This window comes from Acomys minous (assembly GCF_964271855.1).
Source record: "Acomys minous genome assembly, chromosome: 4".
Taxonomy (NCBI): domain Eukaryota; kingdom Metazoa; phylum Chordata; class Mammalia; order Rodentia; family Muridae; genus Acomys; species Acomys minous.
Genome location: NC_140486.1, coordinates 36961162 through 36974218, shown reverse-complemented (window position 1 = coordinate 36974218; position 13057 = coordinate 36961162). Strand labels below are relative to the sequence as shown.

General features: G+C 35.8%; 1 protein-coding gene across 4 annotated transcripts in view; it reads left to right on the top strand.

Annotated features, from left to right (window-relative positions):
- Window positions 1-13057, top strand: part of DMXL1 (Dmx like 1) — a 131949-nt gene that overhangs the window by 12226 nt on the left and 106666 nt on the right. For all 4 annotated transcript variants that reach the window (XM_084779742.1, XM_084779739.1, XM_084779741.1 and 1 more), the window contains exons 3-6: window positions 2224-2295; window positions 4639-4717; window positions 6611-6743; window positions 11754-11820. In XM_084779742.1, coding sequence (XP_084635868.1) covers window positions 2224-2295; window positions 4639-4717; window positions 6611-6743; window positions 11754-11820 — 351 coding nt within the window. The remainder of the gene's footprint in view (window positions 1-2223; window positions 2296-4638; window positions 4718-6610; window positions 6744-11753; window positions 11821-13057) is intronic.

Genomic DNA, 13057 nt, shown 5'->3' with positions numbered 1-13057 from the left:
GAATCACTTGTAAATATGTGTTGTTTCTTTTAGTCTTTACAAAGTGTTCATAATATGCCCTCATTTTAAAATTGAATGAATACTTACTTATATTTTCAAAACCAACTCATACATACTTGGAACCCAGGATTTCCCAGCTCAACACAGTGCAGCTGATTTGTATTCTATAAATTCAGTTCATTTAACATACTTGTTTTAAATTTTTTGTGTATGTAATAGCCTCATCTCTTTTAGAACATATCATTCTTTTGTCTATACTTTTTACCATGTAGCTCTGGCTGGCTTGAAACACTCTATGTAGACCAGATTGGCCTTGAACTTCCAGAGATCACCATGCCTCTGCCTCTGAACATTTTCTTTCTCTTTCTTTCTTTCTTTCTTTCTTTCTTCCTTCCTTCCTTCCTTCCTTCCTTCCTTCCTTCCTTCCTTCCTTTCTTCCTTCCTTCCTTCCTTCCATTCTCTGTATGGTTTAATTTTGTTTTGTTTTTGAGATAGGCTCTCAACTGTGTATCCAAGGATAATCTGTAAACTGCAATCCTTCCAAATTCTAGGGTTATAGGTTTCTGCCATTATTTCTAGTTGATATCTGATATTTTGATGGAGTTCACTCAACCTATGGTAGTTGCTGATTTAAAAAGTAAAACTAAAAAGGAGTTAAATAAGTAGCTCGTTTGCAGGGTACATGTACAGAGCCCTTGGTTCAAATCGTGTATCCTGCCTTCCCTCCCCCCCCCCCAAATTTAGAAAACATAACAATTTAAAAAATTGTATTAATGGAGTTCATAAAGAATTGCTCTTGTTTTATTATTATGAAGTTAAATTATTTGTTGGCAGAGTTATGAACTCCAAAGATAGATAACCTTAAAACTATTTATTTCTTCATTCCTTCATTCATTTTCATTTTTTTAATAATCTTTTTATTAAATTTTTTTACATTCCAACGTTATAAAGTATATTGGGTGACTGGTCAGGCAGTTAACTGTCTTAAGTTAATTTGTATATTTTGGAAGCTGCTAACCCACACTGCTGGTTCACTCAGGAATTTAAGTTTCATCCCTTCTCAAGTCTCTGAGGGGCATTGAAGACAAGATAGTATAGCTTTACAACCAAGTTTAGTTGGCTAGAGGATAAGATCGTTTTAGATCAAGATAAAGAAGTTAAGATATTAGAGCTGAGATAGGATAGATATTGAATCTCATTCGGAAATTTAGGCCCAACAACACAGGAAAAACACTTACTTCAAACTGGACGAATGCAGATGGCCAAGTCACTATGAATGTAACATGTATAGAACTCATTATTCTCGTGATTGTCACATGATTCTCCCTGCTGTATGTAGTTTGTTTTATATATGTGTAATAAAATAAAAGTATAATTTTTTAACATAATATATTTATAGTATTACAAATATATATAATAAACCACCTACAGCAAGAAAAACCACAAAACAATCAGGAATTATATAACTCTTACATTTATAGTGTTTTGGTTATTTGTATTTGGAAGCCTTGAAGAAAGTATTTTTCCTATCTTGATGAATCTAAAATTCTGAATGTGTTATCAGTATCTATCGTATCTCATCATTATCCACTTAAAACATCTATCTAGGCCTAAAAACATCTTAACCCCTAAACAACTAAGCTTAACTATAAAACTAAACTCTACTTGTATATTTATTCCTTTATTCCTTCTTTTTTTTTTTTTTTTTTTTTGAGATAGGCTCTTTGTGTGTAGTCTTGGTTGTGCTGAACTTGCTTTGTAGACCAGGCTGGCCTTGAACTCACAGCCATCCTCCCTCTGCATCTGCCTCCTGAGTTCTGAGATTAAAGGTGGGAGCCACCACGCCTGGCTAAAACTCATTTTAAAATCATGTCAGATTTCATATTTGGCAAAGATTATACTTACATGCTTTCTTCTGTGAGGAATATAATTGATGTTACAGTGTACAGTATTGTTTACTACAGGCTAAGTGTTTTATGACTGTGAGAAAGATAGTGTTAATATATATTATAAATGCAGATAGAGAAGTATCTGAAATACATATATAGAAGGTAGCAGTTCTGGGATTCTAATAACATGTGGTTTTCAAAACTAACATTCTCAAGTATTAATGAGTGAAATCATGTATTTGCATATTTAAAATGTAACTATAGTAGTAATTTCATTTGTTCTTTTGATCTATAAATATGTTAATCTGTTTATAATTGTTTTTCTTTTTAAAAGATTGCAGCATCCTATGGAAATGTTATCTCAATTTTTGAACCAGTCAGTCTGCCGAAAAAAGGGAAAAATTTGGTTAGTAATTTATTTTTCTTTTAGGAGTTGAATGTCTAGTATTAAAAAAATTAAAGTGACCATATAGTAAACTAGTTGAATATACTTGTTATGTTCAGTTGTCATATTAAAATATAATTACATTTTTATTGGAATTGAATTAAACTAAATTGTGTCAACTAAGTGCTTAAAATGCTCTGCTTTCCTTCTCATAGTTTTATTTTATAATAGACAGAGCCAATAACTTAAAGAGCGGAAGTTACTTTATTGCTACTGTCATACACTATTGTTTAGCCTATGTGGCTCTTTATTATTAGTTTATCGAGCAGTCTTAAGTTTCCTGCCTTTTTATAGGTTTATTTTTCTTACACTTAAATGTTAAGACATTTCTAGGACACTTTTGCTTTTACATCATGCATTATACTTGCTGTTAGGTCAGTAATGATATTCTTTATAAGTATATAAGAAATTAGTTCATTAACTAATAGTTTACAAATACTGGATATATGTACTGGGTTTCCTGTTTTAACACTCTTGAATATAACAGATGAGCCACATTCTTTTCCACGTCTTTGTAGTGACTGTAAAGATTAAACTGGCAATTCCTAAGCCACGTGAAAGCATCAGCATAGGGAAGTGAATGAGTAAGACCAGAAATTGTAGCCTTGATTTCTGTTTCTGTTGCTTTTACCTATATTATTTCCCCTCCTAGTTTTTCAAAACAGTGTTTCTCTGTGTAGCCCTAAAAGCTAACTAAACAAAAACAGATTTGTTTTTTGTTTTTTTGAGACAGGATTTCTCTGTGTAGCCCTGGAACTCACTATGTAGACCAGGCTGGCCTCAAACTCAGAGATCTTGCTGCCTCTATCTCTAGAATGCTGGGATTAAAGGCATGTGTCACCACAGTGGACTCCCATGTGATTTTATTAGAGGGCACCTTATGATTCTCTTTGCTCAACTCTGAAAATAACAGGCATTTATTCATTCTTAATAGAATTGTTATAAGGGTGATATATTAAAGATCAGAAGTGTAGAGAATTAAGTGGTGTTCTAATGGTAGAAATAGATAGCTCTTGATCACTTGTGGGTTGCTTTTACTTGAATCAGTAGTGTCTTACAAATTACCTTTTCTCTTTCCCCTCCCCCTTACCCTTTTCCCCTCTTTTTGAAACAGAATCTTGCCATGTAGCTCAAGACAAGCACAAAACTCACTAGATTAGCCTTGTGCTCTCAATTGTCCTGTCTCAGCTTTCCAGGTGCTGGCTTTACAAACATCTGCCTCTGTGCTAGACATTTATAAGCATACAGTTTCACGAAGAGATTCCAAAATGATTTCTGTTAGTATCTATACGTTATCTAGTTAATATAGTGTAAGAGGCCTTTACTGCTGTAATAAGTGATTGGCAGTACTAAACTTTTAAAGCTTTAATACATTAATTTAGCTGGGAGAGGCCACCTATGGAGGCCAGAGGACAATTTCCAGAAATTCCCTCTCATAAGTGGTAATGGTATTTCTTATTTTAATATGTTTATATAGTGACACTTTTAAAAAAACAGATTCATAGGTTCAAATACAAGATGGTTAAAAGAGTAAGAAAATCTTATATTAAGGAAGTAATATATCTTAGATAGAGATGAAACATTACGAGAAGGATATTTAAATTAGCTGATCCTTGGACACACACTTAAAATTAAGCTTTGGACTTTAGTTTAATAAAATACAAATAATGTTTGGTGTGACATCATGTAAAATACATTTATTGGTTATTCTAATAGGCTCTTAGATCCCAGCAACAAGGGTTGCTTTGAATAATCTTCTTTTATTTATTTTAATTAGTCTTCTTTATTATCTAATTCAGTCGTTTTCAACCTTCCTAATGCTGTGACCTGTTAATATAATTCCTCATGTTATGGTGGACCCCCAACTATAAAATTACTTCATTGCTACATCGTAGCTCTAATTTTGCTACTGATCAGTGTCTCAGTTCCTGAACGAGCAGAAATATGTGTCTTCTGATGGTTGTGACTTGCAGCAATTGAGAACTGCTGATGTAATCCTATTTCTCCTGACTGAATTGTTTTGTTTGTTTTTTTATTTTGTTTTGTTTTGTTTTCAAGACAAGGTTTCTCTGTGTATCCTTGGTTGTCCTGGACTCTTTGTAGACTAGGCTGGCCTTGAACTCACAGCAATCTGACTGCCTCTGCTTCCTGAGTACTGGGATTAAAGGTTAGCGTCACTGTGGCTGGCAGACTGAATTGATTTGTTCCTAAAAATGCCTGCATTATTATAATCACAGCAAGCATGAACATGTTCATTTGATAGAAGAGATGCTGATCATGATTATGTGACTTTTCTGATTTTAGGAATTTTATCGTCAGTGGCAGAAAAGTGGCCAGTTTTTTCTGGACTCAATAGCACATAACATAACCTGGGATCCTGCAGGTAATGAAATGAACAAGATTAACTATTTTGTTTTTTATTATTCTTATGTATTTTATCTGTGAGACTATAGTGAAGATAAGAATAACTAAAGCAAACTGTGCCTTTTTATAATTTATACTGAAATGAAGGCAGATTCCAAGCTATAGTAAATGATAGGACTGGATAAAAGATATACAGAATACCTATTACTTTTGGGAAAAGATAATTCTCTCTAGAAAATAATATTTCATTGACAAGTCTTTGACCTGACTTTTTGATAGACTTTAACAATTAGGGGACAGTAGATGAAATAGGAAAAAAAAAAGTTAATTCTAAGACAAGACTGTATTATGCTATGTTTTCACATTAAAAAAAATTTGGGGCTGGAGCAATGGCTAAAAGTTAAGAGAATTGATTGTTCTTCCAGATGATCCCAGTTCTGTTCCCAACACCTACATGGTAGCTTATCACTGTCTGTAACTCCAGACCTAAATGATGTGGTATATAGACATATATGCAGGCAAAAACTCACATACAAAATAAAAGTAAATGTTTTATAGCATAAAGGAACAGTAATATTCCTGCTTAAGTTCTGTGGGTCAGAATTGCTGCAGGGTGTGGTGGGGAATGCCTTGTCTCTTATCTGTGTATTATTACCTTAAGTAGCTTATTTGTAGAGGATCCAAGAAAGACTTTGTCCACATACATGAACCTTTGGCTAATTCCATAGTGGGATATCGTTGTTCTCTATGTGGCCTGTCTCTCTCATGTGCTCTCTACAGCAGGGTAATGTAAATTTTTCATGGTGGTTAAAATTTGAAAGTGAACATTTAAGCTACATATACTCCTAACACCTGGCCTTTCTTATCCAGAGGATTTTCCTGTTTCATTCTTTGTTCAAAACAAAGTAGGAGTTCAGGTATTCAAGAGACAAGAGAAACAGATTCGATTCTTGTTATATTGGGAGGGTTATGTGGGAAGGTTATATTGCAGAAGTTATATAAAGCCTCGCTACAGGCTTTGTACAAGTCGCAGTTAATCCTTGCAACTCTAAAAAGCTCTGAATTTGCAGATAAGAAAATTGAAGGTCAAAGATTGCCCAGCTAGATCCAGGTTGCATGACTAGTTAAATAGCTTAGACACAGGGATTTCTGAATTTCTGACCTACAGTTTGTGCTTTTGCTGAAATAACACTTTGTTTCTTTTTTGTTTTTCTTTGCACTTCCTCTTTTTCTTCCTTCCCTTCTTGTCTCCCCTTGTTGCTCCTTCACTCCCTCCCTCCTTTTATTTCTCATTTAATTTTATTAGGGTTTCTTACAGGATCCTGAGTCCTGAGTGAGAGATTATTTCTAAGAGTATGAGGTCTCTACCATTAGCTATAACACAAAATAAACTGTCCTTTTCTCTCAGAAGTGATAACTGTAGATAATCAGGAATGGTGGTTTCTCATTGTCTCCTACCCCCAGCTACCATTATCTCTTCATAATCTTCAAAGGAAAAGTAGGGATTCATGGAATCATTCCCTCCTATATATAGCAGGATGTTGACAGATCCAAGCTCTTTTTAATACCTATATATCTTTATTAAAATTATATTACTTATTTATTACATGTATGTATGCATTGGTGTATGCATGCTGAGGTCCGTATATGGGGGTCAGAGGACAACTTGAAGGAGTTGGTTCTACCCTTCCATCATGAGGGTCCTGGGAATAGGAATAGAGCTCAGGTCATCAGTCAAATGCCTCAACCCACTGAGTCATCTAGCCAGTGCCAAACTATTTATTCTTTTGCAGTTTCTTTTTAGAAACTTTATTATACTTTATAGTATTATAAAAATTATTGAATATGCATCTTAGCTGTGTTAACAACCTACGTAATAAATGATGAATTATATATATGCATATTTCTTTAGGTAATCGTCTTTTAACTGGTTCCAGCTGTCTGCAGCTTTGGTGTAATACTAACTCAAGGAAGCAAACTGAAGATGAAAATCCAGATAAAACAGATCTTAATTTTGGAGATTGGATTTGCATGTGGCATTGCAAGTAAGCAATTAACAGAGAGTTTTACTGGTAAAACTGTCCTGTATTTTTTTATTTTATAAGTTGGTTCTATACATGAGTTTTTAGTCTATTTACTGTGAACAGACATTAAGGGTTAGATTAAATTATACATAGTCATAGACTGAATTATACAAGTGAGATGGTTCACTCCATAGATACTTGCCATAAAACCTAACATCCTAAGTTCAGTCCCTGAACCCATGTGGTGAAAGGAGAGGATGGATCCTCCAAGTTGCCCTACAACTTCCACATACCTACTTGCCATTTATTTCATGTTGCTGTTGGACAAGTATAATGAATGATGTTTGGAAGGAGGGAAATATATTTTCTAAGTATGACATCAAAGCTAGAAATTGAAAGAGAGGGAAAAATTAATAGATTTGACTATACAAATAAAACATTTCTCTAAGAAAATAAAAACTTGAGGGTTAATGCTCTTTTAAAAAAATAAGATGAGTCAGAAAAGAATATATCACATATTAACAGAAGTGGGTTATGAAGATGTGAAAAGAGAACTTTAAGTTGCAGTATGTATAGACATTTTAATAGTTGATTGACTTATGTCTAAATAAAAAATATGAAATGTCCAGAAATAAAAGTATGAGTAATGTTTATTAATAGTGGATATTCAGAATAAGACGTGTATTATAAACTGTTGATAAGGACCCTAAATTATTACTATTTTTTTCCTCAAAATTTGTAAGTATGACTCAGTAGGCTTAGTTTTTGTATACTTTAGTTGGCGTTTTCAGGTTTCCATCATTGAACAGATATTTGTTGGTTGCCTGTCATGTACCAGGCATCTGTAAAATTGTTTGAATGTTGTATTGAACAATTAGAGACAAGTTCAGTGTTAGACAGGAAAACTGAAATAACAGGATGTGAATTGGATTTCTTCCTATTCAGTTTTATATGAAGTAATAATAGAATGTTATCAGGTGTCAAATTGAAAGACCTATACTGAATTTGAAGAGGAGATGTCATGGGTATAAACATGTTTTGTTTTATTTTTTGTTTTTTCAAGACAGGCCTTGGCTGTGTTGGACTCTCTTTGTAGACCAGGCTGGCCTTGCCAGAGATCCACCTGCCTCCACCTCCCCAAGGGCTGGGATTAAAAATGTGCACCACCATGCTTGGCTAAACATGTTAAGTGGAAGGAGAATAGAATTCTGCATAAATATGATTTTAGAAAGAGCTGGGCTTTGCTTTTGTGCACTCTCTGCCTCATATTTGCATATCAAGATGAGAACTTGCAGCTGCTCTTGCCACCATGCCTTTGTTTTGCCATTGCTGTTCACATATTAAAGGAGAGAGAGGGGCTCATCCTGTCATATACATGTATTAAAAGGCTTCCATGAAAGTGAGAACATAAAATGTACTTTGTACATTTGCAAGAAGGGAGGGAAGACTGTTGAAGTCCCGAGAATGTAATAATAACTAAGAATAGGTGTGATAACTGTCGATTTGATACTGTTTTTTATTAAAAAGAAAAGCCCGAGATCAGAGTCTGAAGCTTAAGATGAGTAGTATACATCTCAGAGTTCAGTTTTGATCACATTCCTTATTGGTGGTGTGCTTAAAACACTGATGACATGTTTTAGATGAAATAAAAACTTAGAAGAAAAAAAAGTAAGCAAGGTAAATGACAGAGAACTGAAGGTCATGTTGGAGAATCAACCTGAAGAAAATGAGTTTCACTAAGGGCAAAGTTCCATATGTGTGAGTGTTTAACTTGTGGCCAGAGGGACATGAGAAAGGCAGAGAATGACAGAAGGGAACTGTTATACTTAATTGTGAGGACATTTGGGGAAGAGTCAGTGTCTTCCTATGTTGCTCAGGCTGGTCTTGTACACTAAAGTGATCCTCCTGCTTCAGTCTCCTCAGTAGCTGGGACTATCCTAGTGACTTCTCTGTTGATGTGACAGAACACAACAACAAAGGCTATTTATTGTTGTTGTTGTTGTTGGGTTTTTTGTTTTTGTTTTTGTTTTTTTTTTTGAGACAAGGTTTCTCTGTGTAGCCTTGGCTATCCTGGACTCACTTTGTAGTCCAGGCTGGCCTCGAACTCACAGTGATCCGCCTGCCTCTACCTCCCAAGTGCTGGGATTAAAGGCGTGCGCCACCACTGCCCAGCTACAAAGGCAATTTATAAAAGAAAGTATTTAATTATGTTTGATTATGGTTTCAGAAGGTTAGAGTCCATGATGGCAGAACAAAGGCATGGTGGCAGGAATACCTGAGACCTCACATCTTGATTTGCCAAAGGAGACAGAGAGGACACACTGGCAGTGGCACAGGTCTTTTGAAACCTCAAAGACTGAACTCAGTGACAGACTTCCTCCAACAAGATCTAACCTAATTTTTCACAATCAGTTCGACCAACTGGTGACAAAGTATTCAAACATGATCTATGGAGGCCATCATCATTCAAACTGTCACAGTTACCATGCCCAGTTGCCTTTGCCTTTTTTGTTTACTGTGAAGGAACCAGGAATCTTATGAGGGATTGAGTAAGAATAGTGAGTTTTGCTTTGTTTTAGAAAGACTGCTGTAGTCGCTGCTTTAGGAAAATGCAAGGGTCTGGCTATGCTGGCCCTGAACTCAACAGTCCTACTGTCTCAGTCCCCTGGGTGCTGGGAATATAGGCATGTACAACTGCTCTTGGCACATTCCTATAATTTAGTTTAGTATTATCCCAAAGATTAATCGGATGAATAAAAATGAGTGTGCAGGCTGAGGAGATGGCTAAGTTGGGTAAATGTTTACTGTACATGCATGAAGAACTGAGTTTGGATGCCCTATATCCATGTAAAAGACAGGCATAATAGCATACTGTATAATCTCTGTGTGAGAGTGGGGAGGCTGGAAACATAGTCAACCAGTCTGGATGAAAGAGATAAGAGCAAAATACCTGTGTCAGCTGAGTTTTTGTCAACTTGATACAAGCTAGTCATCTGAGAAAAGGAAACCTCAATCGAGTAAATGCCCCGATCAGAATGCATTTTAGGTAAGCCTGTGGGACATTTTCTTTGTTGATAATATCTGTAAGAGGGCCATGTCTACTGTAGGTGGTACTGTCCTTGGGCCGGTATCCTCTAGGGTATATAAGAAAGGAAATGAAGAAAGCCAGGAGGAGCAAGCTAGTAAGCAGCATTCCTCCGTGGCCTCTGCTTTACTTCCTGCCTCCAAATTCCTGCCTTGATTTCCCTAGAGTGTATGAGTATTCATTGCATCACTATTGCAGCAAAAATGAGAAAATAGTAGTGAACTAGTATTTAAATCATAATTTGGCATACCAAGGAAAACCATAAACCTATGAAATAATATGTAGGTCTATATATTTAGACACATAAACACGTCTTGTGCATCTAGAACTAGAAATGTTCACCTTTTTAAATAAGTAAATGCTGTTACAATATAAATACAAATATGGCCTTGTTTCCAACCTGTTCTCTTGTTTCTCTTCTGTAGGAAGGGGAGTGAAATAAAAGGTTGACTGTGTTTGTCTGAGAATGAATGCTGTGGTGCTAATGAGATAGATGATTTTATTTCCTTTTCATATGTTTTTGAATATGTATTTATTATATAAATGGTGATAGTGGGGATTACTTGTATTGGAAAAGAATTGTGGCAGAATTTTTGGGCTGGAGATAGAGTTCAGTTTTCGGCCAGCATCCATTATGCCCCCTAAGTTTGATCATAGCACTATACTGAGAAGTTTTGGTAATCAGTTTGGCACAGATTCATCCAAGCATGAAAATGGATGAAAAAGAAGAAAGCAGTGCTAATGCTGGGTGTTTCCAGTGTATATGAGTATGAAGAAGGGAAGGCAATGTGCCAAAATTTTCTTGAGAAGAAAAGTCAAGTATACACTAAGTAGCTAGGCAAAATTAGGTAACTGAATTCTTAATTACTTAAATTTCTATTAACACACACGATTAAGTAAGTATTATCCTAGATAAGGCAAAATTCACTTAAAAACACTTTGCCTGAAAAATATATATTAGAGTAATGGAGATGCATGGCTCTGGAAATTAGGTATTCAGATTGAAAACTTGATACAGGGCCTTGCCGTATGGCTCTAGTTTGCCTGAAGTAGTCACACTGTAGGCCAGATTAGCCTCAAACTTGCAATATTCTTATTGTACCTTCTGAATCTTGGAATTCTTTGTATTTATGTAAGTTAGAAATATGTATTTTATACTTAAACTTTCTCTTAGTAATGTTCTTTTTTGGAAAATGCTAATAATTAGGGATCAGGAGAGAGTTTCTAGTAAAGGTTGTACTTAGCATATGCAGGCCCTTGAGTTCAGTGCCCAACACCAGAAAACAAGAAAAAAGAAAAAAACAAAACAAAACAAAACCCAACAACAGCAGCAAAGACTTTTAGAGTATCTAGTGCTCTGCAGTTTCAGCTGTGTGGTAGAGGCAGGAGGACTGCTTAACCTGGAGTTAAGAGCCAACCTGAACCACATAATAAGACCCCACCTAACAAATGAATATGAAATATGTAATCAGGAGAAACTTCTGGAGTTTAATTTGGAGTGTACTGGATATTTTGAACCTCCTTTTTGTTAGCATGATGTTTTTATGCGCTGTGTATTCAAATGCTGATTTCTATACCCAGAGATCTGGTTGTAGTCCAGACTTGGGCATTGTTGTTATTATGAACAGGTTGTGGCTGGAAGGAGATATTAAGGTGGGCCTTGTGATCCCAGCGAGAGGGTTGCAGGTAGGAATGAGGCTGGGGCATCAGGACTCAAATGAAAAAGGAGGTGTCAGGGTTAAGATTAAGATGGTAGGTAACCGACCGTGTGGCTGGGAAGTAGGCCAGACCAATACTGATGGTTTAAAGAGGTATCTGTCTTGCCTTGAAGTGTTTAATAAATATAAAGGTCTCTGTGTGTCATTATTCAGAACAAGGACAGACATAGAAAAAACTTACTTTTATATGTTTCCTTGCTGCTTAATTTTTCTCTGTTTAATGTACAGAACTGCTTCCCAAGTCCATTTAATGAAATTTTCACCAGATGGAGAATTTTTTGCAACTGCTGGAAAGGTAAAATTTGAAAATACTGTTGTCAATTGTGTCTATGCTACGTTATATTTAGAGAGAGAGAGAGTGTGTGTTTGAGTGTGTGTATGTGTGCATGTGCATATGTTCTTGTGTGTACATTTGTGTGTGGTACATGTACAGCAGGTTTGTACACACAGAATAAAGGCCAGAAATCAAGGGGTGTCTTTTGTGATCAATCTTCACCTTGTTTTTTTGAGACAGTTTTTTTTTTTTTTAACTGAACTTAGATGGCAGTGTGGGCTACATTGGCTGGCCAGAAAGCCAGCCTTCCCAATACCAGGCTTACAGGCAAGCACGGTGGCACCTGACTTTTTAAATTGTTGTTGTTTTCAACACAGGGTTTCTCTGTGTAGCCTTGGCTGTTCTGGAATCAGTTTGTAGCCCATGCTGGCCTCAAAGTCACAGAGATTCCCTGCCCCTGCCTCCCTGAGTGCTGGGATTATAGGTGTATGTCACCATGCCCAGCTCTGCACTTTTTTTTTGAACCTCATAAACATAAACTGACTTATTCATGTACTTATTTATCTCAAAACTCATACTTTCTAAAAAACTTTGATTTAGAAAATAGCTGGTGGTGCACACCTTTAATCCCAGCACTCAGGAGGCAGGCGGATCAGTGTGAGATCAAGGCCAGCTTGATCTACAAATTGAATCCAGATTAGCCAAGGCTACACAGAGAAACCCTGTCTTCAAAAACAAAAAACCAAAGCAAACCCAAAAAACATAAGAAGAAACAAACTATATCTAGAGACAGATCTCATTTACCAGTTTTGTTTTAGACAAGTCAGCTGATATATCTGGGCTTGCTTTTCTGATGTAGAGTGGGGATAACAAAACTTGCCTCAAACATCTTAATCATAGGGCTAGTTAAACAGTGGATATGACATGACAGGCTGAGTGCCTTGCGTGTAGGGTATAATCATGAGCAAAAGTTAGTTTATTACCTCTTAGTTAAAATACATGTCTGGGTTTGTTTAAAGTATAAAACTTATAAAAGTTTTGTTAGAGGGAAACTGGGGACCAGTTTTGTTTTGTTTTGTTTTTGTTGTTGTTTTTGTTTGTGTGTGTTTGTGTGTGTGTTCATGTACATGTACTTTTGTTACTGTCAGTTCGTTTCTCAACAGCATATTTTCTTGAGATTATTTTCAATTATTGCTTTATAGAGCAGATCCTAAACCACTAGTCATCTAAAATTACTGTTCTCATGGCACAAAGGAAA